The 25,800-nt window shown below is 43.7% G+C and overlaps 1 protein-coding gene across 1 annotated transcript in view; it reads right to left on the bottom strand.

Annotated features, from left to right (window-relative positions):
- Gipc2 (GIPC PDZ domain containing family member 2) overlaps positions 1–25,800 on the bottom strand; it is a 60,472-nt gene that overhangs the window by 31,567 nt on the left and 3,105 nt on the right. The window contains exon 2 of the mRNA XM_057793677.1: positions 5,493–5,678. Within this exon, the coding sequence (XP_057649660.1) occupies positions 5,493–5,678 (186 nt within the window). The remainder of the gene's footprint in view (positions 1–5,492; positions 5,679–25,800) is intronic.

The raw sequence follows: 25,800 nt of genomic DNA on the forward strand, positions 1-25,800 counted from the left end.
GGCAATGGCAAGCATGTGGAAGTCAGAGGACAGCTTCCAGGAGTCAGTGTCCCGAGGACTAACTTCAGCTCCTCAGGCTGGGCAGCAAACACCTTTCTTTCCCTGTTAAGTCATCTCACCAGCCCTATTTTTGTTTTGATTTTTGGTTTTTAAAGACACAGTCTCTCTAGGTATCCCAGGCTGGCCTCGAACTTGTAATCCTCCTAACTCTGGCTCTAAAATAATGGGATTTCAGGCCTGTTCTACCACACCCAGTGTATTAAATCTTACTTCTCTGTAATGCACTTGTCACGCAGAGTTTCACTGAAGGTGTCAAATCCATCAGATGGTACCAAGAACCCTAAAGGAGTTCTAGGGGAAGGAACTCCAGAGAACCCCACCAGCTAAGAGCCCCGCAAATTCATACACAATCTCCCCAACAACAAGGAGGGGAACAAAACAATGGCCATAAATCCTTAGTGGGAATGACAGGCCAGCCAGGGGAGGGACTTGGATGCTCTGATACAAGTGTCTGTACCCTAACCTTAATAGGTAGACACACGACACCACACCTGCCTGATCATCACGTGCAAGAGCTGAGCAAAATGGGAGGTAGCAACATTTTTATAATGCTGTCATCAGGGAAAAGTTGATATGGAGCTTAAAGAAAGAAGCATTCTTTAAATTTTATTTTACTATCTACCTATCTATCTATCTATTGATTGATATTTATTTTTGGTTTATGAGACAGAATTTCTCTGTGTAATAGCCCTGGCTGTCCTGGAACTTGCTTTGTGAACTAGGCTGGCCTTGAACTCACACAGATCCACCTGCCTGTGTCTCCCGAGTGCTGGGATTAAAGGCATCAGCACCGTCCCACCAAGATAAGCATTTTTTAATTGCATTATTGCATACCACAACCAACAATAGATTTCATGTTACTTCCAGATTCTAAAAGTAGGGTTACCTTTTTCATTCTAGTAATTATTAACCCATTGTATACAACTGGCATGCTAGCACACTTTTAAATAACCCTCATTTATTATTACAAACAAGATGTAGTGCAAGCAGAAGTTTCCAAATCTGACTGGCATTGCTTCACTGGCATTCATCATCTCTTATACAACTGACAGAAACAAGCGTGACAGCCACAGAACACTGCTTGAAAATCTACAGTTCTGTCCAGCGGCGGTGACGCACGCCTTTAATCCCAGCACTCGGGAAGCAGAGGCAGGTGGATCTCTGTGAGTTTGCAGTCAGCCTGGCCTACAGAGTGAGTTCCAGGACAGCCTAACACAGAGAAACCCTGTCTAAAACCACTCCCCTCAAACAAGCTACAGATTTTAAACTGTTGCAGAAAACAAGATTAAACAAAAGATTTTCCTTCTAAAAGAAAAAAAAAACTATTAAATCCACTGCTAAATAACCACTCTTAGGCCTCATGACATTTGAAAATCTGCATTTAACTTTGACCTTTTTAAAATTCTAATTGACATCTTGATACACCTGGAGGCTATTTTTTCCCTTTGATCAGTTATAGCAAACGAATTTCAGTAACCTCATACACACCTTTAGTTTCTTCAACACTTGCAATCTCATTTAAAATAATAAAATAGAGAAAATTCATTCAGATAAAAGACTTAGCAGTAGTGCATGACTCTTACCTGTGAGTTTAGGATCAGGGTCATGGAGACACACTGTCACCCCAGTCTGCGAGAAGCTAGAAAGATCACTAGAGAGTGACCAGAGTACAGGAGGAAAGGCAGGTTGCAGAAGTTGGACAGCAGCAGAGAGAGACCCAGGCAGCAGTGGAGGTCAAGGCTTCTGTGAGGACAGAAGTGGGTTGGGGATGGGAGAGAACGAGAACACAACAGTGACCTGCAGAGGAGTGCCGGAAGATGCCTGGTTGTTTGACGTGTGGTCTAAGTCAACTCCTAAGCCAACAGAATAAAAACTGAGATGGTGGGTGTCTTAATTAGGGTTTTGTTGTTGTGATGAGACACCAATAACCAGGCCGGGAATGATGGTACAAGTCTTTAATCCCAGTGCTCTGGAGACAGAGGCAGGTGGATCTCTGTGAGTTTGAGGCAGCCTGGTCTACATAAAGAATTCCAGGATAGTTAAAAAACAAACAAAAACAAGCAAAAAACACAAGAAAGAAAAGGTTTATCCAGCTTACATTCCTGGGTCACAGTCAATTGAGGGAAGCCACGACGGGAACTCAAGACAAGAACCAGGAGTCAAGAACTGATAGAGACCATGGAGGAGTGCTGCTTACTGGATTGTCCCTCCTGGCATGCTCAGTTGCTTTGTTACACAGCCCAGAACCACCTGCTCAGGATGGCAGTGCCCACAGTGAGTCAGGCATATACCCCAAAGATCTGCCTACAGGCAATCTGATGGTAACAGATGTTTCTCAGTTTCTCAGTTGAGGTTCTTCTTCCCAGGTAATTCTAATTTGTGTTAAGCTGGAAAATTAAAAACAAAACCAAAAACAACCAAACAAACAAAAAACCAAGCCATATAGTGGGGCTGGGCAAGATAGTCCAGTTGGTAAAGGGTTAATTGTGCAAGCATGGGGACCTGTGTATCTAAGCCCAGCTCAGGAGAGGCTGAGGCAAGAGGATGCCTGGGGTTTCCTGGCTAGGCAGTCTAGTCAACTGATGAGCCTAGATCCCAGGGAGTGATCCTGTCTTAGAAAAGAAGATAGACAGCTCCTGGGGACACCTGGTATTGACCTCTGGCCTCCACTGTACCTGTTGCACACATGAACGAAATCTTTCCAAACTTAAATGAAGTGCCAATGAATACAAGTTTCTGAAATACAATGTGTTTGAACAATCACACAGTCACTGAGCAGAGACTGATAGTATTTCTCAGTATTATCTAGACCTAAGGATCAAGAGGCACAAAAGAAATACATTATTTGCTAATGTCTCTTGAGTCATTTATATTATTCAATATTTACTTAAGAATCAAAAGAGCTTTTTTCTCATCTGGTTTTGGAAATCAATGCTGCAGAAGGCAAAGAATGCATATTTAGTCTGGATCTAGGATGATGGCAAGCAAGCCACAGCAATCCTCCTGACTCTCAGCATATCTCCACACTTCTCATTTTTTATTTATAAAAGAAAAATATACTACCACAAATAATGAGACAACAAACCCATGTCCCTTCCAAAATGGTCCCCTGAGGAATAATTTCAAATTAACAAATGGTAAAAACTGGACATTTTTGTAGACATATAAAAGCTATTTTTATAATTATTGTAATGTGTTCAATTTTGAAATTATCCAATTTGTAAAATTTTTGTCATCTATATTTTAAAGTACACAGTCTCTCACCATGCCCTCTGTCCCCAGAGGACCAATGACTCGTACTCTGAGGCAGGCACATGTTTGACAAGACATTTAAAAAAAAATAGAAACAGCGGCTTTGAATGTCAGAGGCCAACATCTGAGGCATCCACACGCATTTGCGAAACTTCCAAGCCCTCCTCTGCAGCAGGGACAGCAGGGACAGCAAGCAGGCTCTGCTGCCAGCGCCTGGTGTCCTGAACTTCCCCTGGACCATCCCGCGTGACTTTCCCAACTCAAGGGTTTTCCATTTGGTCATCTACTCAACAACCTCTAGTGCATTCCTATCTTCTGCAGAGCTAAAAATAACCATCTTATCAAGCGGCCAGTTAGAGCAGCATCCACAGCTCACTTAGCATCCCTGGGACTGTTTCTTAAACAGTGACAGCGCATTAGCAAAGGAAGGCGTAAGCTGTGCTGCTGTGTCACGGAAAGCCCTTCACTGAGTCTTCGCTCAGTGCCTAGCAAGGCTGGGACTAGAGTCAGACTTCTTGGGTCCAAATCCTGAACCTGCTTCATTGTACAACTTTGGCCAAGCTTTGTAAGCTTCTGGATCCTATCTTGGTGCTGTAGAGTGGGGGTTGGTAACATTGCCCATCACAGACAGATTGCAAAGGCAGAGATGGAAGAGTAAATAATGCATGGTTCTGTAAACTTCAAGAAGCAATCGGCAGCAGATGACACTTTTCAGGGCAGCTGGAAGGGCGAACAAGGGCACCTTCGGGGTGGCAGAGACGCAATTCCAATAGATCTTATACCATTATACCGGCATTAGCAAGTGAACGTTCACTAAGCTGTAGATTTATTTTTAGTGCTCTAGACTGCAACATAAAAGCAAATTTAAAAAGACATAGTGCCAATAAAATAAGACTCTTCTGAAAATGGGAGCTAGATCAGTAGAAAAGGGGCTTGCTGTGAGACCTTGAGGACCAGAGCTTGGGTCTCTATCACCCACATAAAGAGTCAGGCATGTCTCTGTAATTACAGCAATAGGGAGGCAGAGACAAGCAGATCCCTAAGGCATCTGACAGCCATCCTAAGCTGATCAGTGAGTTATAGCTCAGGGAAAGGCCTTGTCTCAAAAAGTGAGATAGTGATTGCGGAAAGCTGAGGAACATCAACCTCTGGCCTCCACACACATGAACACATACACACACATACCTGCATGCGTGTGCACACATCCACACAAACACAAGCACCATTGTATGTATAAGGTTAAATCAAAATAGGATTATGGCGAAGGTTAAACAAAAAAGGCGTGTGACGTGACTAGATTTGATAAGTATCCCATGTCCGTTGACCCTGAGGCAAGAGGATCAACTGAGCCCAGTTCATGGACAGCCTGGGCTACAGGGCAAGACACTGTCTCAAGAGAACATTCAGGAGCTGTGTCTGTACTGGACATATAGAGATATTTCCTTGGTCTCTAAGCAATGTGACATGATAACTGTTATATAGATGTCATGAGATCTAGAGATGGCTTACGCCACACAGTAGGGTGGACATAGGTTACATGCAAATGCTACGCTATTTGTATTACACACTTGAGCAGGCACAGAGTTTAGCAGGCACAGGGGTTCCTGAACCAACCCATACACATACGCGTGCATGTGCGCACACACGCGCACACACACACACACACACACACACAAGTTGGGGGGGGCAGCTGTACTCATTACAGCAGAATTTTTATTTCTTAGCTTGTTCTCATTTTCAAACTATTTTTAGCATCTTATCTTTACAATTCTGTATTACTCTTTCTGTGTACTCACTCAAAAGAATGACATTGCTCAGACAATTCCAAAGAATGCTTTCTTAAAGAAATCTGTGCACTTAAAAGTAACAGTAAATCCCTGGAAGTTATTCAGTGTGTCCTCAGAGATACACCAGGGCAATTCAATTAGTAACGAGAAGGCACTAGGACCAGTCTTCCCTCAATAAGCTTAAATTGTCGAAGATGTTTAAAGCAAAGGGAAGAATTTCAAAAAGAGTACCAAAAAAATATGCCATCTTTGACATGTTTTAAATGACAGTGAAATACCAATTTGTAACCCCAGCTGAGCTACCTAGTTCTTCCTGGAGACAATCTCTAATTCTCTTTGACCTGGCAGCTTCCTTAATGGGGCCACCCTGTATTTTCTTTTTCAAAAGCTTACCTTGATGAAAGCGTAGCCCACGCCGTTATCTGTGATGGTGAGTCCAAGTGAGTCCTCTGACTTATAGACGTTCACTTCCTTTTTGATCCCCTTCACGTGGGCAAATATGAAATCCTCAAGACCCAAGTGCCCTCCTAGGAGCTTCCCCATGTCAATCCTGGGTGTATTTAAAGTACAAAATAAGATCTGCAAAGAGAAGGAAGCCTTTTAGATCAGTCCGGTCATTAGCGACCGTCTTCAGTAACAGTCCTCAATTTATGTTGTAAAAGCCTCTGTCGTAACATAGATTAGTAAGTTCGTGGACGGGTAGAATTTGAAGCAATGTTTTCATCTATTAACATTAGACAAAATAGACTGAATATTTCTGAAGACCAGTCCCTAAACTAAGTCATTTACATCCACAATCTCATAACCCTCCCAATGAATGTATAAAGGACATTGTTATCCTTACATCACAAACAGGAAATGGAGACTTAACAAGATAAAGTAATTTGCTTAGAGTCAGTTATCACTTGTCAAAGCCAAGGGTCTGACTTCAATTCTTATCAACTTCAAAGTGGTTTAAGTTAGGTGGTGACCTGCTGCTCACACCTCCAAAATGTAAGAGCCTAATCCCAGAGGTCTACATGACGCATGCGTATGATAGTCACACACACACACACACACACACACACACACGATGGGAATGCATTTAAAACCAGTAAGCAGATCTTTTTAAATGAGAAATGTTATTTCTTTTGCTTCAAAATAGCAATTAACTGAAGGTGGTGGACCTCTTGCCTTGCATGAATCAGGCTGTGGGTTTATGGGGGAAAAATGTATTTCCTGTCAAAAGTGGCCAGCCCACAAAGGGCCCACTTTGTAAACCTGGCTGTTATGTGATGGAGGAGTTAATTTCACTGGTTAATAAAGAAACTGCCTTGGCCCATTTGATAGGCCAGTCCTTAGGTGGGTGGAGTAGACAGACAGAATGCTGGGAGAAAGAAGCCGAGTCAGGCAGTCGCCTTGATTCTCCCACCCGACACAGACGCAGGTTAAGATCTCCCTGGTAAGCTACCACCTCGTGGTGGTACACAGATTATTAGAAATGGGTTAATCTAAATGTGAGAGCTAGCCAGTAAGAGGCTAAAGCTAATGAGCCAAGCAGTGTTTAAAAAAAATACAGTTTCCGTGTAATTATTTTGGGTATAAAGCTAGCCAGGTGGCAGGACACAGCCCACCGCTCCTTCAACAGTTATGGAACTCACTCTATAGACTAGGCTAGCCTCAGCTCAGAGTTCCTTCTGCCTGCTTCTGCCTAGTGAGAGCAAATTCAGAATGTCCCACAATCCAAAACTTTTTGTACCTCAACCTGACGTAGAATATTCTATAGCACAAAATTCTTTTTTCTTTTTTTTTTTTTTTTTTTTGGTTTTTCGAGACAGGGTTTCTCTGTGGCTTTGGAGCCTGTCCTGGAACTAGCTCTTGTAGACCAGGCTGGTCTCAAACTCACAGAGATCCACCTGCCTCTGCCTCCCGAGTGCTGGGATTAAAGGCGTGCGCCACCACCGCCCAGCTCTATAGCACAAAATTCTGTTTCTTGCCCAAAACTACTTTTAAAAGTATTATATACCATTGCCTTTAGTCTATATGTATACGATTTAAGCAAAATGTAAATGAATTTTGTGTTAAATATGCAAATATTCCAAAATACGAAATTAAGCTGAAATCCAAAAACACATCTAATTCTAAGCCTTTAAGAAAAGGGACACGCAACCGACAGGTGTGTTTGTTGGTTGGTTCTAGTTCAGGGTCCGAAACATGATAAGAACATGCCTGAGGGGCAGTTAGGTGGCTCAGGGGTGAAGGTACTTGCCAAACAAGCCTGACAAACACGAGTTCAATCTCCAGAACCCGCATAAAAAGGCAGATGCAGCTGCTTGCGCCTATGATCTCAGTACTCCTCCATAAAGAGGGGAGGTGAACGGAACACACCGGAAGCTCACATACTCAGCTAGGCAGAAACAAGGGCAAACGGAGACCATACTTTTGTTTCCAGCCTCCCAGACCTGAATAATCACACAGAAACTATGCTAATTATAACACTGTAATTAATAAATTAGCTCAGGGTTCTTATTAACTAACTCTTAGGTTTTTTTGGGGTTTTTTTTTTTTTTTTTTTTGGATTTTTGAGGCAGCATTTCTCTGTAGTTTTGGAATCTGTCCTGGAATTCTTACATATTAAATCAATCCATTTCTATTATTTTATGTTTTATCGTGGGGATCATGGTTTGTTAACTCTTGCTTCTTAGGCGGCTACATGGCATCTCTCTGACTCTGCCTACTCTCTCTCTCTCTCTGTGTGTTCTGATTTCCCACCTGGTTTAACTCTGCTAAGCCACTGGCCAAAACAGCTTTATTCATTAACCAATAAAAGCATCACATATACAGAAGGCCATCCCACATCAAACAAGAGAGGCCCTGCCTCAAAGAAGAGAACCATTGGCTGAAAGGTGTCCCCCGACTTCCACACAGGTGCCATGTCATATACATGCTGCCTCGCAAAATAATCGTTACGAACACACAACCACTTAGCTACATCTCCAGGCTTGCTTTTCCATTTATTTTTCCCAACTCAGAAAATAATGGCTGAGAGAGGAAAAGGAAACCTTGTCTAGGACCCCAGCCATGGAGAACTGACTCCAATCTCTTTATTCTCAGTGCTTCTCTGAGATCTAACAACTGCATAGGGCCACCTAAATCCCTGTCACTTCCTAATGCATTAGCACAACTGGGAGTCAGATGTGAAGGCAAGTATCCTCTGCTCTCAACAGATGAGGATGCCAGCTCAGACCCCAAAGAGTGTTTGTTTGTCTAAGGTCAAAGTCAAAGCAAGAATTCAGGCTCCAGTGGCTTTTGTCTAACCCACAGTGGTGTTAATGTAAATTCAGTCTTCAATCAAAAGCTTCTCTAAATCAAAGACTCATTTTTACTGTGTGGAACTAAATAGTTTGTGTAGTAAATTATTCACTTCCTAAAAGGAGAAAGACAGCTTCCAAAAGGAATTACTTCTAAGTAGCTCTAAAAGTCATACATACCAGTTACTTTAACAAATACCAAAATATCTACAAATCATGGTTGCTCAATTGAATTATAGTAATTGAGGAGTTTTTTTTAATGTTGCTTCTGGTAATTTTAAACTATTTACATTCATTTCTTCATATTATAAACATAGGCATTCCAGAATCTCTTGCCTAGTATTTTTTCTCAATATAACATACATAACAAATCTCTAGTATTGTTTTATTTTTTGTTTATTTATTATTTTTATTGAGTTATATATTTTTCTCTGCTTCCCTCCCTTCCCCTTCTATCTTCTCCCATGGTCCCCATGCTCCCAATTTACTCAGGAGATCTTGTCTTTTTCTCCTCGTATTGTTTTAAACAATGCATCATCCTATATAAAAGTCCTTAATACCTGCAGTCACTAGAAACAGTTTCACGGCTTAGAGAAGATACAAATTTGGCAACAAGACAGACATTTAGCAACATGATACTGTATGCTTTATTTAGACCTTCATGGGGATATTGTAGTAAGCCCTGCCTCGAACAGGGTAGAACTTTCTATAAATGATTCACTTCTAAATCAGCCGCCCCAGGTCAGCAGTGGCAAGTCTTGAATAAGCACTGAGCCACTCTTTGTGATCCTTCGCCCACACAACACGAGTGCTTTTCCCCAGTGTTTCTCATGACTAAAATAGGAAGACAAAAGGATTCTATCCAAAAAATGAAAGCCAAATCCATATTTTTAGATCACCACTGACTTCCCGGAATAACCAAGGAACATATTTTTCTGCTGTGAAGTCTAATCAAGGAAGCTATGTATCTAAGAAAATCAGAATCACAAGGCAGTTCTTGAAACACAAGAGAAGGTTACAAGGGCATGGGTTTCAATCTTGCCTGTGTGGACATGGCCCAGACACTCACTCAACAAGTGAGACATAGCCCCCTCCACAATATCCCTGCAATGAGACAAGGCAATTGAGCTTATCCTACCTGAGTAATGAAAGGTACTTGCCAATCTTAAGACATCGTAAATCATAAATGCTGCAATGCTTCCAGCTCTCCTAACAATTCCCTTCCATAAAGGTTCCTGTTCCTTGATATGAAAGATGAAGGAAAACCCAGGCAGGCAAGGAGACTGGATGCCTTGTGGACATCGTACACATTGATGAGATATGTGAACTGAACTCCAGCAACATCAGTCAATCTGCACACACGGTTGTAAAGGGGCCATTAGTCATTGAGAGAATCTTTAACCTAAATATCCTACCTTGTTTGGCAAAATGCTCATGAAGAACTGCGGTGAGTCCTTCAGGGAGTCTGACCCATAACACTAAGAGGAAAATCTAAAGAGCAGGCGACATTTAAAAACCACCTAAATGGGCACTGGAGAGAAGACTTAGCAGTTAGACTTGCTGAGCTTAGGACTAGAGGTCAGCTCCCAGCATCCATGTCAGGGAGCTTACAACCACCTCTAATTCCAGCTCCAGGGATCCAGTGCCTCCTTCTGGCCTCTGTGGGTTCTCGTATGCAGGTGTACACACACACACACACACACATACACACATGTGCACACGTGCACACGCACACACATTAAAAAAAGACCAGAATGAGGCACGCAGACATCAAAGTAGAGTGATAAGGGAAGATGGTCTATTGCTACAGTCTAGAACAGAAATTCTGACAGAAAGCTGCACTGGGGTAAGAGCACACTAGAGAAACTATCCGAAAGAAAGGGCAGAGAGAAGGGTACATAAATATTTTTTCCGGACTAAGACATTTGAAAACTGTTAGGAAAAGGTTCTTTTGGGCTCCCTAGATGAGGCAAATAAAGGATTTGGGAGAAGAGGGTGAACAGGAACTTTAATCTTCATTAGGAGGTTGGAAAATGTAAGAAACCAACGGGTAGAGTGGGGGGCGTGGCTAAACACACAAGTGTGGTTTCCCTTATTGCATATATGTGTGAGGTTCCGGATGAGCGAGAGGTGCTAGGTTGGTCCTCTCCTCGCTCCAGGGATAGAGACGCTCCAGAGATAGAGATCCTTAGAACCAAAGATTGGGTGGACGGAAGTCTGTGGATGAGTAGGTCACAGGCTTAAGTAAAGAGCTCTCTGCTGGGAGTTGCCTATGCTTGCCCCTCCCCCACCACCGCTTCCTACCCAGTTCCCACCCTCTGCTTGCCTGTAAGATTCCCAGTACTGGGACGGGCAGAGAATTCGGAGAAGGAGAGAGGACCTAGCAGGGTCAGAAGTCTTCCCTAAAGGCTGGCAGGCTACTACAGGGCTCCAGGCTCAACTCCCAAGAATGTGTCGCCACACCAGAGCCAGGACAAAGAGTACCAGGCGCCTGGCTCCAGGCTAGGTACTGGCTTTGTGACTGTGCTACCTGCTTCTATTTTTATGCCCACGCATACTCCCCTCCTCCAGCCCTCCTCAGATGCCTGTGATGTGTAACCCTCCTCACTGCTTGGGGGAGGGGGCGGATGGGGGGAGCAGCAAACAGTGGGAAAACTTTTTCACCTCCTGGCTTCCTTTGCCCTCAGGCAATTTGGTTATCATTCAGTTAACTTCTGGTCCCAGGTTATCCTTTGTCTCAAAGCAATTATGAGTACCACTGCCTTTGCTCTCTGGATTATTCGGCTGTGGGATGTATTTGTATGGTCTCCTGTTTGTGTTTCCTTTCCTCTGCAGAAGACTAACAGGTATGGCCCTGTGTTAGCACACTGAGATTAAGAAATGTGTAAAAAGAAAATTCTGTTAAGTGGCACAGTGGGAAAAGCTCTTGCAGTATGAAGCTAATGGCTTGAGTCTGGTCCTCAGAGCCCTTGTAAAAAGGACAGATTTGGTGGTGGGTATTTGAAATCCCAGCATCCAACAGCAAAAGGAGAGGCAGAGACAGGAGAGTCTCCGAAGACCAAATAGCTTGGGTTACCAAGTATGGCAGGAAGAGTAAGGGAAACCCCTCCTTAACAAAGTGAAGGCACGGAAGCCATCTCCTGAACGTTGTCCTCTGCCATGCACTTGCCATGACACTCACGTGTCTGAAAAGGAACAGGTAGACAGACAGACAGACACACACCACCACCACCACCACCACCACAGACAACAACAACAATAATAATAGTAACTTCTAATTAAAAATAAAGGAAAACCTTATGTCAGGAACTGGGCAGAGGCTGTTCTTGAATGCTCTGCCACAGATAACCAACCCCACCCCTGTCTGGGCTTCTCGGGCTGTGATATGAACATAATTACCAAGATTCTAGAAGACTTAGTGTGGAAAGAGCCAAAAATTAGCTTCAGCTGCTGAACATGGATACATGTTTAATAGAATATTTGGTAGATTAGCAGAATTATAAGCTAAGAAACATCCCATCACAGTATTGTCTATGCTTAGCAATAATACACAGAGAAACACCCTCCCAAAACCCACCTCCCCATCTGACCTCAAAGCCTGTGCTTTCTGTCACCCCATGCTGACGCCCCACCTGTCTAGAACACTGGAAACCTGTTCAGAGCTGCGGCAATCTGTGACACTCCGAGACAGTGTGACAGCATGCTCTTCTCCGCAAACGATATTCCTGTAAGGGCTGGGCCTGTGGTTCAGGATTTGCCTGGCATGTGCCAATCCCTGTCTTCCTATTTCCAGCATCTAGAGAAAAACCAAAACATTGCATACGATTGATTCTAAAAGCCTAAATCCAGCAATGGTCTCCTGTCCTCCCAGTGGAGAACAGCACCTGAAGAAGCCGAGAGTCAAATAACGGCCTTGGGCAGAGGTGGGTGGCACCAACCTCTAAGGAAATAAGTGAAACCTGCGAGAGCTCCTGGTTGCTACGATGAGCATGTGATGCTGGCATTTGCAGGAGGTTTGGAAGGGCTCAGAGATGCCACATGAACCGCCTGGCTTGGTGAAGAAATGGGTAACATTCCAAATAAGTTTCAAGTGTCCTAGTAGATATTCACGCTGAGAAGGTGGGGAACACATTCACTTAAGCCCAGGCTCTAATTCTGTGTCACAAGGGAAGTAAGAACTCTTGGTTCTGAGTTCTCCTGGAGCACAGTGACTATGCAAATCAAAGACCCATTTGCTTCATGAAAATGCTCACCAAGAATAGTTCGTTTGAGAAAATAATATTATTATTTTCTACCCATATTATTTACTTTTTAACAAGTATTTCAATCAGCTCCTGGTGGTGTTCTTTTGCAATAATTTTGACTGTTCACAAATATTACTTGGCTCTTTTCTACTTTAAATTTTCATAGAAGGAGGCTAGAGCAATGGTTTAGAAGCTAAGAGCATTGGCTGCTCTTCCAGATTCTCAGCATCCACGTGGCAGCTCACAACTGCCTGTAACTCCATTGCAAGGGACTCTCAGCCTTCTTTTGACCTCTTTGAGTGCCAGATGCACACACAGTGCACAGGCATACATGCAGACAGAACACCAATAAACATAAAACTATACTTTAAAAATATATATCATGGGCCAGCAAATGGTTCAGCAGGTAAGGGCACTTGCCATACAAGGCCTGGGTTCAGTTCCTGTAATATGCAGTGGAAAGAGAATCAGCTCCTGAGAGTTGTCCTCTGACCTTCATGTCGTAGCACACGTGTGCACATGTGCGCACACACACACCACAACCCCATAGTCAATTTAAAAGGTTTAAATGTTGCATATGAAGACAAAGAAAGCTGAGCATGGTGGTCCATACCTGTAATCCCAGCATTTGGGAGGTTCACACTGAATTACCACAGGCTCATCCCAGTACTTTAGAGCCAAAGCCAGGTAGATATTTGTGAGTTTAAGGCCAGCCTGGTCTACCTATTGGGTTACAGAACAGCCAGAACTACATAGAGAGATCCTGTCTATTAAAAAAGAAGAATCATTATATAAAGGAAAGAGCGAGCACTGGCTTTGAAGGAAGGCATGCAGGAGGAGGATGGTGATTTTGAGACCAGTTTGGGCTACATAGAGATTTCTAGACAAGCCAGACTACATAAAAAGACCTTGTATTGTTTGGAGAGAAAAGGAAAAGGGGGTGAACTTTGGATTTGGACAGACACATGGGATCAAACCATTGTTCTGCAAATGGATGGATCTAGAAAGTACCATATTGGGTAAGGTAACCCAGACCCAGAAAGACAAATATCATAAGCACTCACTCATAAGTGGCTTTTAGACATAAAGCAAAGAAAAATCAGCCTACAATTCATAATCCCAGAGAACAAAAACAACAAAGAAAACACTAAGAGAGAGACATTCAAGGATCTAATCTACATGGAAAGTAGAAAAAGACAAGATCTCCCGAGTAAATTGGGAGTATGGGAACCATGGAAGAGGATAGAAGGGGAGTGGAGAAAAATATATAGCTCAATAAAAACAATTTTAAAAAATACTATTCCTAACATATCTCACTTTTTCTAAACAAAAAGGCAAAACTTAAACTTGAACATACTGCATAAAGTAAGAACAATTATCAAATAAAAATTGCGTTCTAAATGTAAAAAATTTACTAGTCTGAATCTTACTTTCCTCATAAAGGAAAAAAAAGAAAAAACAAAACATTGCCCTGTCCTATCTTGCACACTTCACATGTGCTGTGAGCGCCAGTTGTCTCCATTGTGATTCACGACAATTTCTAGAGGTTCTGGAAGGAATCATAACATTAGATCAGAGAGCTTGTGTTAACTCAACAGCAGTCATGTGCTTCCTGTTTCTTACTGTGTGCATCCCGCCCCCATTTACACAGACAGAAAAATCAAGCTTGGAAGTGGGAAATACAAAAAAAAAAAAAAATACAGGCAGAGAATCAAGTAACAGGGATGGGGAACACCCTAACTACAACCATCCTAACTACAACCAGAACGTGAACCAATGTCCAGATGAGGAGAATTTGGGGAGACTGAATCGGAACTGGCCCTGGATCAGGAAGGAAAAAGCCCTAACACAGACCAAACAGCCACCACTGTGTGAAAATGACACTCTGATGTATGAATCATTGTAACAATGATACAGAATCGCCATCTCCTTAGCTCTGACACTATGTATCCCTCCGAGGCCACTTTAACACTGTAACTTAGTAACCTGTTACTTTTACAAACTGCATTGTGGATCCTGGGTGTCAGTCACCAAATGAAAACAGTTGGGCCTGTCGCTCTACAAATGTCTCCAGGGACATTTTTATACACAACGATGATGTTTTCTCAGTGCTTGAGTTCTTAGCCCACTCAGCCCCTAACAGAGGGTCAGACTGAACATCTGCCACTAACAAGCTCTAAATCCCTTCCAGAAAACTGCAGGACCTTGCAGGCCATTAATAGAGAAGTGCAGGTTAGTAGTTAGTCACCTATTACAATCAAACTTATAGTCCTGTTACTGTTGTGTTTTCAAGGTCAAACAGAGATATATTTTAGATAGACAGGTTGTCTTCAAACACTTCAGAGATCTACAGAATATGGCATTTAAGATGTTTTAATAACATGATGTTTTTTGAGAATGAGACATGTCTGACCAGGCAGCACCAATCTACTTCAGGACCTTGCTAGTATCAGCCAAGTCCAAGCTTTGACTTCCAGCTATACACTTAACACCCAAACACTCAGCACACCGTGCAAGAATTCCTAACACCATGCAAGTTCCTAATGCCAAGCTTTGAGCTTTAATTTTTATTTTTTTGTTTTGTTTGTCTTTTTTTTTTTTTGTATCCTAACCCAGAAAAGCCACCTCTTCTCTGCCTTTCTCCTGTCTAGCTCAGCAAGCATCTAGCTCAAAGGTATTTGTTAATTAGTTACTCCTCTCTGAACAATTGGTTTCAAGGAGCACCCTTGGTAAGCTCAGGGCTTTCTCCTCAGGAGCCTTCCAGAAGACACACAGATTTCTTAGCAATCATTAAAATTTGGCTCCTCCTTGATGACACAATAGCAGCTCTCTTAATGCGTGGGGAGGGGATGTTGGCCCCAGGGACACTGTGAGCTCCCAGTGGCTTCCCCTCCCAGGCCTTTGTCTCTTTCTCAGATATTCTCCTCTCCTGTCACTCACTACCAACTGGGCAGACCAGGGGTTCAATGTGCTTCTAACCAGCCTCCTTGTTAATGTCGGGGGAGAGTGGCACCACACCATGTAGCATAATTAATAAAAAGACAGAGAGAAATTGGGGCTCAGCCTGAAGATCAGAAAAGTGTGGAGGCCCAAAGAGGCCAAAGGTCAGAGAGTTTGGGAGTTTCTAATCCCTTCAAGGTTACTGTGCTCCCCCCCCCCCCCCCAGACAAAAGTACCACCTGGTTGTTAATCAGAGAGTTCTGTTCTCTCAAGGTTGTTGTCAACAGGTGTGGCTAGTTGCCAGACCAAGTGCTCCTGGAATAGGGAAGTAGTTTGTTTCTACTTAAAACAAAAGTCTAAGGATCCAACTAAATTCCAGTTCCCTTTAAGGAAATAACTTGGAATTTCACCCAGGGAGTGGTTTGCCTACAGAGTTTGGTCTTAGGCGTGAGTCGCATTTGAGCTTGTGTGTGTGTGTGTGTCTGTGTCTGTGCGCGCGCGTGCATGCATGCATGTGTGTGTTTGCATGCACGTGTTCACACATGAACAAAATGAGATATTTGGAGAACAGATGGAGGTTAGAGGACAATCTCAGATGTCAGTCCTCCCTTGTTTGAGGCAGGGTCTCTCGTTTGCTGTACACTGCTGTTCACCAGGACAACCAGCTCTAAAGTCTGCAGGGTTTCTCCTCTTCTTTCTGGCTTTCCACGGAAGCACTGGGATTATAGACTCGCTCCACATCCAGCTTTATGTGGGCTCTGGAAATCTGAAGTCAGGTCCTCACAGAGCAGGTGCTGTACCTACGGAGCCATCTCCCAGCCCTAGAAAGGAACCTATTAGCCACTCGGGCTAGGACAGTTCGTCTAGGACAGCAGCCCAGAGAGACACAGGCACACAGACAAACTGCCCAAGATTATCCGAGTGTCTCTATCTCTCACATAACACACCTACCGTCTACTCCAGAAAGCTAAAGCTATGAGCAGAGTGAGGGGCCCGCCATCCAAGCAGCTCCTTCCGGCTAGTCTGCTCAGCTCAAAAGCAGACACTCATCTCTGAACTTCTTTTTGTTCTTTGCCTTTTATTCGTGTATTTGCGTGTGTGCACACATATGAGCACGTACCACAACGGGAACATGGCGGTCAAAGAACAACTTGCTGTAAACAGTTCTATCCAGAGTTCGGACCCCAGGTATGGAACTCAGGCAGTCAGGCCTGGCCACAGGCACCTTTACCCACTGAGCCGTCTCAGCAGCCCTCCACTTTTCCTTCTCAAAATGAGTCATTTTCCTGAAGTTTTCACACGACAATGAAACTTAGGCTCAAAGGGGAACACTAAGCACACAAAGTGATTGTTGACACATTCCTAAATTCTCAAGCAACACAGCACAAATCCAGCAATACCTGCAAACCGAACATTATTTATAAAGGAAACAGAGCAAACGCATGGTTGATTGAGCTCTACCTGTACAACACGAGTTGGGCATTTCTGCCTCTTCCTGGGCTGGAGAATAAAGCCACACAGTCCCTCGGAGCCGCCAGTCCCACCGCTGTCTAACCGTCAACTTCGCCTCACCATATCCACCATGTATGTTTATTTAACAAAGGTTAATGGAGCACCTAACCGTTATCTGGGGACTTAAGAAACTAGATTTTTTAAAACAGCCCTGCTCTCAGGAAGAGAGAGAGAAGTCGCTGAATGTAACTCACGGTGCTGATGCCTTGGGGTACAGTGTGCACTTGTTGCTTTCAAAATGGGTAGGCCTATAGGAAACGTTCCTTGGCAGAACATGGATAGAATGCTCAAAGATTACTAAGCGTGGGGCTGGAGACGTGACTCAGTTGACTAACATGCACAACACCTTGGATTCGCTCCTCGACGTCACATAGCCTGAGCATGGAGGAACACACCTATAATCCGGCACTCGGGAGGTGGAGGCAAGATGATCAGAAGTTCAAGACCATCCTCGCCTACATGCACTGTAAGACCAACCTGGGATATGTGAGCTCTGAACTAAAAATTCTGAAATGCAAAGAGAAGCATGTGATGGGAGCAGGAACTGCAGGGGAAGATGCAGGAGGTAGCAGGAAGCTACCTTGGTTGGTGGAAGGTACTTAGAAGCATTCAGAAGCCCTGAAGATTGAAAATAACAAAGAATCGGAGTATTAGAACAGAAAATGGGTGGAGTGAGGGAAACCAAACTCAGGGTGTCTCCTTAGTACACACACATCAGTGATCCAGCAGTGACAACCATCAGTAACGCCTGTCCAAAGACCACCAGGGATTCTGCCCCAGAGTTCATTCCTACGTATGATAAACTTTGAATGAGAACACTTCCTGGAGACTATTCCAAGGGGAGTTTTAGGGTCTTGGGCTAGAAGATCTGGAGGGGATAGCTCAGGCACTTACCTTGCAAGCGTGAAGGCCTGAGTTCAGTTCATGTTTTAATAACCCACTCTTTAAACTGGGGTGGGAGGGTGGTGCTGGAGAGATGACTCAATAGTTAAGAGCTCTTGCTTCTTGAAAAGGACTGATCATTGTCACCCAGTTTGGGCAGCTCATAGCAACCTATAACTCCATCTCCACAGGTTCTAATGCCCCGCTTTGGCCTCCACGGGCACCTGCATGCACATGGTACACATAAATAAATAAAATTAAATACTACATATGGTATTGTGCATGTGTATACACCAGTGCTAGGGCAATAGAGGCAGGTGAGTCTTGGGGTTCAATCACATCCAATCTGCTTGGCTCCAAGTTAGTAAGAGACCCCATCTCAGAAATTGAAATGGATAAGACCTGAGGGCCGTCACCCAAGGCTAACCTTTGGCCCCATATACACGTGCACGTGTGTCTGTAAGACAGCATTTGGCTAACTAAGAGTTATTGGGAATTAATGACTGCCGGAGGAGAAGAGTCATTTTTCTTCAACAGAGTAACTATTGGAAAGTCTCCCATGCTCCATTAAATAACTCCCCACTCATGCTCCATGAATGCATCCCTAACAAAACTCACTAGGTTTGAACAAAATGGACATGAAAGTGTGGGGGGCTTGTCGGGAAGAAGGGTTCACAGCAGAAATGGGAGGGAACCAGACAGGGTGATGGTGAGTGAATCTGGCCAAACGGCACAATACACATACATAAAACTGTCAAAGAATAAACAAAAAAATTCAAAGTGGAAAGGAAGAAAGAGAAAAAGAAAAAAGAAGGGATGGAAGGAATGACGATTAGAAGGTTTTAGGTTTAGTGTTTAGTGACTGGGGGCAAGGTCATCAAAGCATAGGTTTGCCCTGTGCATGCTCAGGAAATGGTGTTGATCTTACAACCATGGACCTTGATAAAGCCGTTTATCGGGGGGAAACATTGTAGTCTTGGAGTGATTTTACCTGACAGCCACTCTGAAGGGGCTGTTTCTGTGCAACAGGAAGCTGCCAAAGCTATCGTGAGTACCTCCCGAGCGTCAGCTACGTTTCTCCCTCACACTCTGCTGAGCTTACTTCATTGTCCTCAGAAATCAACAGGAACATTAATTCCAAATTCCAAGTCCTGCCATTCTGTGGCCATCCTGTCACTGGGGGTGGGGATCTGTGAGTCCCAGCTCTCCTGGTCTTCCTGGAGTTCACACATATGAGTCAGGTCAAGAGCAGCTCTACCCGCCCATTTTCTGTGTCGCTGGGAAATAGTAAAGACTGAAGAACATTTTGTATTCTCCAGAACTCCACAGCCTGGCACTGGTGCCAAAGAGCTGAGAAAGGAAAGTGCTCCTAAGCCTCGAAGGCAGCTCCCCATATGCTGGAAGCCAACTAGCAAGTGACTGCTTCCAAACAGCTGCGAATGTCACCATGTATACGGTGAATATGCTAGTTAGCTTGACTGCCGTAATTGCAACATATACATCTATCAAATGCTGTGTTTTACACCTTAAACACATACAATTTCTTTTATATATAGTAAAGGGAGATATGCAAACATGAATACCTGAATTTGACTCCCCAGTTGGGCATGGCCATGTATGTCTATAACACCAGCACTGCAGGACAGAGACAGGCAGATCCTGGAAGCTGGGTGGCCCGTCTCCGGAGCCACCTAATCAAAACCTGGAGTGTGTCTGTAATCTCAGGCTTCCCACAGGGAGATGGGTGGTAACACTGGGCAACCAGCCAGAAGATGGCGGGCCTGCATTATGGAGGTGAAGAAGCCTGCATGCTTGCCTAACACCAGACACATCTCCATAGTGAGCCCTCTAGGCAGCTGTTGTCTTTGTTGGGTTTTGTTGTTGTTCAGGGAGGTTGTTTTGCTTTGTTTTGTTTATAGGATTCATTTTTGAGACAGGATCTCGCTATACAGCCCAGGCTAACCTAGAACTCACTATTCAGCCCATATTGATTCTCCTGGCATGGTCTTCTGAGCCCAAGACTGCAAGCATGCGCCTCCATTCCCAGCCCATTTGTAGTTTTTGCCTTCTTGCCTTTCACATTGATGTCGACAAAATAAAATAAAGGTGCTTAACATGGAAAAGAAGAAGATGGTGAGCCTGAAGTACACATAGTGGCAGAGAAAGAGAGACCGTTCCTCAATAAGGTGGAGGTGAGAACAGGCTCCAGAGATGGGAACAAGGCCATGCGAAGAACAGGCTATTTTCCCTTTAATATTAGTAATGACGCATTTGGAAACGGAGAGTTTTAAATTTTAAAATCATGTTGTGGTTTGTGCCTGACATGAAGACACATGTCCATGGTCCTAGCTACCTGACAGACAGAACTGACTGAAGCCAGGAGTTAGAGGCGAGTCTGTGCACCAGAGTGAGACCTCCGTCTCAATGGGCCGCGACACTGCCTTGCCGTTTGTGTTTATGTCAAGAGAGAACCAACCCCTAGATGAGTCACTCACTCATTCGATGAGCTACTGGGCATCTAACTATACAAACCGATAAAGGTTGTCCCTTTCTAAGCCGAAATGTTGCCAAACCTGAAACTTTTTAAGTATCAACATGGCACAAGTATAAAATTCCACCAATTTCACACCTGAAATTGGGACACAGATAAAATCTGGGCATACACTCAGAGTGGTGTATAAAATTACATTCGTGCTATGTATAAGGTGAATACAAAGCAAAAAATTAATTTTGCTGTGTGTTATAAAATATATAAAAAACAGAAGTTAATTTTCTGTTTAGACTTAGGTTCTTTCCCCAAGACATTCCATTATGCATACACAAATATTACAAAATATTTTTTTAAAGTCTGAAATGATGTGGGATACCCTTCTGTATGCTGTGGATATGTCTTATTACCATTGGTTAATAAAGAAGATGATTCGGCCAATAACCAGGCAGAATAGAGCCAGGTGGGAAATCCAAGCAGAAAAACAGGGAGAAAGAAGGTGGAGTCAGAGAGATGCCAACAACTGCTGGAGAAGCAAGAATGTGAAGTAACAAGTCATGAGCCTCATGGCAAAATAGAGAATAGAAATAGGTTAATTTAAGTTGTAAGAGCTAGCTAATAATAAGCCTGAGCTAATAGACCAATCAGTTTGTAATTAATAGTAAGCCTGAGAGTGGTTATTCAGGAACTGGTGGGCAGGAGAGAAGCCTCCAGTTACACTGAAACACCCTGGTCACAAGCACTTTGGGTGAGGGAGATCACTGAGCAGTATAATCAAGACCACAGAAATAATTCCTGAGCCCTGTAAAGAAACTGAGTCTGAGGTTCTGGTTTCTGGATTTACAAACTTCTAACCACATTCGAGCATACGACTTGCTCCTGCATCTTTCCTCATGATAAGGATTTAGAAGACATAACAGCCACCACCTACTTGCTGAACAGTTACAGTAGTTAAATATTCAAAACGCCTCTTCAACAAAATGTATAACCACCACGCTCAAGAGACACAGCCACAATGACTCAGCTCCTTTATGTAACCCGAATATTTTTAAATACTTTCGGAATTGGGGAAATGGCTGAGTGGTTAAGAGTGCTTGTACAAGCCTGAGGACCTGAGTTCAAACAAAGGTGGAAAATCCCACTGGTCAATCAGCCTCGGTGCAGAGGAGATGGTCAGATTCAGTGAGTAGCTCTGTCTCAAGGCAATAAGACAGAGAACAGAGGAAGACACCTCCGATTCTGCTCTGCCTTCTATATTCGAACATGTGCACACTCTCATGTGCATGAGCCAAACATGCATACATATGCCACACACATACCACACACACACCATATCACATACACATACTATACCACATACATCTATACACACACATACCACATACCACACACACACCATACCACACACACATACACACACACCACATACAAACACCATACCACATGCATCAATACACACACACACACACCACACCATACCACACTCACACACACCACATACAAACACCATACCACACACACACCATACCACATACACATACTATACCACATACATCTATACACACACATACCACATACCACACACACACCATACCACACACACACACCATATCACACACATCTACATACACACACATACCACCCACATGCACAAACACACACACAGCCCATTCTCCAACAGACGTACGCACACACAGAAAATGAAAAGTAGAAAACATCATTTGACTTTCTGAAGAGATATCCTTCATTTGTGTGATGAGTTAACCAGCATTTTAGAGTCAATTACTTGCTTTTTTTCCTCTTTCTTTCTACTGAATTGCTCATTTAGTTGTTGGGGGGGGGAAGCATCAGCAAGAGGCTTTTTGCATAATTGGCCATCTGTTTCTATGTAGTGATCACAATCATCTGCGCCCAGTCAACATCAGTAACAAATGCAAATCAGTTCACAGGCTTCCTTCCCTTCCTCCTCCAGGGGCCACGAGCTCACAGCAGCGGCCACGAGAGACAGCCAACACCCACAACATTCAGCTCACGACAGCGGCCAGGAGACAGCCGACACCCATAGCAGTCAGCTAACAGCAGAGCCTTATTGGTTTACATATGTTCGCTGTGCACCATGATGAGTTCCGTAGAGATGATTTCATTCAAAAATATCATGTGCTTTGACTGTGTTCACTCCTCATACACTCCTCATCCTGTAAGGACCCTTCCTTTTCCCACAGCCTTGTGTCTACTTTCATGACATATACATGTTATTATGTATGTACACATACATCTTATATAATTTAGCATATATATATATATGTGAAAATCTGCAATGTTTGTCTGAGTCTGGCTTCTTTCACTCAATATGATTATCTACAATTGCTCTGTTCTCCTTCAAATGACATAATTGCATTCTTCTTTATAGTTGAATAAAGCTCCATTAAGTGTGTGTAATACATGCATACATGCACACACATACATATATAATTTCCTCTGTCCGTCCATCATCTGACAGACACCTAAGCTGCTGTCACAGCTCAGCTACTAGGAACAGTGCAACAATACACACGGCTGTGTAGGTACCTCTATGGCACGTTGATGAAAAGCCCTTTTGTAATACTCTAATCTCCCGGTAGCTGCACTAGCTTACACTCCCACCAGCCACACATAGGGCTGCTGCTCTCCTTCCATCCCATGCCCAGTGCTTGGTTTTGTTTATTATTGTAGTTGCTGTAATTGTGTGTGTGTGTGTGCATGATAAAAAGAGTGCATGTATGCCAGATGACACATGTGTAGGTCAGAGGGCAATTTTGCGGAGTTGATTCTTCCTCCTTGATATGGTTCCAAGCCACTAAGTTCACAAGGCAAGGGTTACCACTAAGCCAAACTGCCAACCCTGCTATTTGTTTTCTTAATGAGAACAATTCTGAATTTGGTAATTGATCTCAATGGTGTTTTGACTTGCATTTTCCTAATGACTAATACAACATCTTTTGGGTACAAGGGCAACAAATATCTTTGTGTCTGAGTTGAAAAACTGTTTGCTTAAAAGGTTTTCCTTGGCTGGAGATATGGCACAGTGGTTAAGAATACTGGCTGTCCTTGCAGAGGACCCAGGTTCAAATCCCAGCAGCTATATGGGGGCTCACAACCATCCATAACTATGGCCCCAGGAGATCTGATACTCCTTCTGGGCTCCAAGGGCACTGCATACATACATACATGTAGGCTCACATCCATACACATAAAAAGTTAAGAAAAAAACATTTGGTTTTAATTTTTAGGCATGGTGACATACACATTTAATCCCAGCACTCAGGAGGCATAGAAGGGCAGAGCTCTGTGAATTCAAGGCCAGCCTGGTCTACACGCGGAACTACAGATCAACCAGGGCTACGTAATGAAACCCAGTCTTAAAAAAACTGTTTTCCTGGATTTGTATTTAGAATTTGAGTGAAATCACTAAGAACTTCCCAGCTTCTATGTAAACAATTGGAACCAGGAAACTGAAATCAAGTCTTGGCTCCTGTGAGCCTACAGATTCTGGGAAAGCTGCTTAACTTCTCAGAGGCGCACTCGGTCCAACTATAAAGTGAGACAAAACCCAGTGAGAGCAGAGTGGCCACGCTGCCCACTGCATGCCTGGCACAGCTGAGCACATAGGAGTGTCTGAAAGCTTGCCTGCATCTGCCTCACCCGACTTCAGACTCCCTCCTCCTCCCAGGAAGGAGCGTAGCTCTTGGTCCAGTGCCACTCGTGTCCCTGTGCCACTTATCCGGAAGGCTTCTGAGTTCACTGTCTCTGCCATTCTCTGAAGTGTCATAGTATACATTAACATCTCAAAAAGCAAGAGCACAGCACCATGTTCCTCGTTGGATAACAGGGTAGGGAACAGAATCCCTGTGGTGTGCTTTTTGCTGTTGCTGTTTGTGGGGTTTTTTTTTTGGGGGGGGGGTGTTGTTGTTGTTTAGTTTGTTCGGTTTTTGTTTTGTTTTGTTTTTCAAGACGGGGTGTCTCTGTGTAGTGCTAGAAGTGCCGGAACTTGCAGTGTCCAGTAGAATGGCCTGGAACTCACAAAGACCTGCCAGCCTCTGCCTCCCCAGTGTAGGTGGTTAAAGGTGTGGGCCACCACCTCCCAGTTTTTGCTTTGTTTATTGAGACAGGATCTTGCCATGTCTGTAGCACAAACTGGCTTCAGACTTGCTCTGTAGCTCAGGCTGGCCTCAGACTTGTGATCCTCGAGCCTCTTAATGTACATTTGAAGGTTTTCAGTTGTGTTTTTAGTTTCCTTAGTACAGAGAGTGTGTGCAGCGTGCATGACAGTCACAGAACCATGTGATGTGATCTTGATTTCATTAAGCAACTTCAGTTTCAGCGTCAGCTACTGGGGCGATTACACTAGACAACGACGAACAAATAAATGTATTATTCGACAGTTTCACACATGTGTATAATGCAATCTGCCCAAACTCTCCTCCCATGCTCTCTTAACCCTCCTCTAACTCCTGCCAAGCCCCGCCTCTTGCCAGCAATTCCCCCTCCCACTTTCATATCGTTTTTTGAGTTTAGCTAGACCTGTCTTCGTGAGCATGGGTGTGGCGCTGTCCACTGGAGTATGGGTGACTCCCAAGTATCTACACCACCGAAGACAGGACTCTCTCTCTCTCCAGGAGCCCTCAATAGACAATTGCTTCCCAGGAAGAAGGTGACCGATACTCTGTGCTGCACATACTCATTACTCTCATTATGCATGGCTGAGGTTTTTTTTCACTGTTTTTTTGGGTGGGGGGTGGCCACTGTACTACAGTCCAAGTATAGGGGTCAGAGAACAACTTGCAAGAGTCTATTATCGCCGGGCAGTGGTGGCACACGCCTTTAATCCCAGCACTCGGGAGGCAGAGGCAGGCGGATCTCTGTGAGTTCGAGACCAGCCTGGTCTACAAGAGCTAGTTCCAGGACAGGCTCCAAAACCACAGAGAAATCCTGTCTCGAAAAACCAAAAAAAAAAAAAAAGAGTCCATTATCTTTCCACTGTGTGGATCCTGAGGGTAGAACTCAAGGGGTCAGTCTTGGCAGCCAGCCTCTTACCCACGAAGCTATCTCACCCACCATTCAGTTTTTATACTCCAGATGGAGAACTAATGTTGGTTACTCACATAAACACCATAATATACACATCGCTGCTATAAAATGGATTTACGGACTTTGCACATGGAAACACCTCATGCTTATTATTTGCCCTGGAATTTTATCTTGCAAATCAGTGTGGCATGGACTGAAAACAAAGACCGTGTTTATCAAGCTATTGCTAAAAGACTGGAAAAACTGGTTATCGATGCAGCTTTGTAGAATTTGGGGGT

Source organism: Chionomys nivalis, chromosome 18 (assembly GCF_950005125.1).
Source record: "Chionomys nivalis chromosome 18, mChiNiv1.1, whole genome shotgun sequence".
Taxonomy (NCBI): Eukaryota; Metazoa; Chordata; class Mammalia; order Rodentia; family Cricetidae; genus Chionomys; species Chionomys nivalis.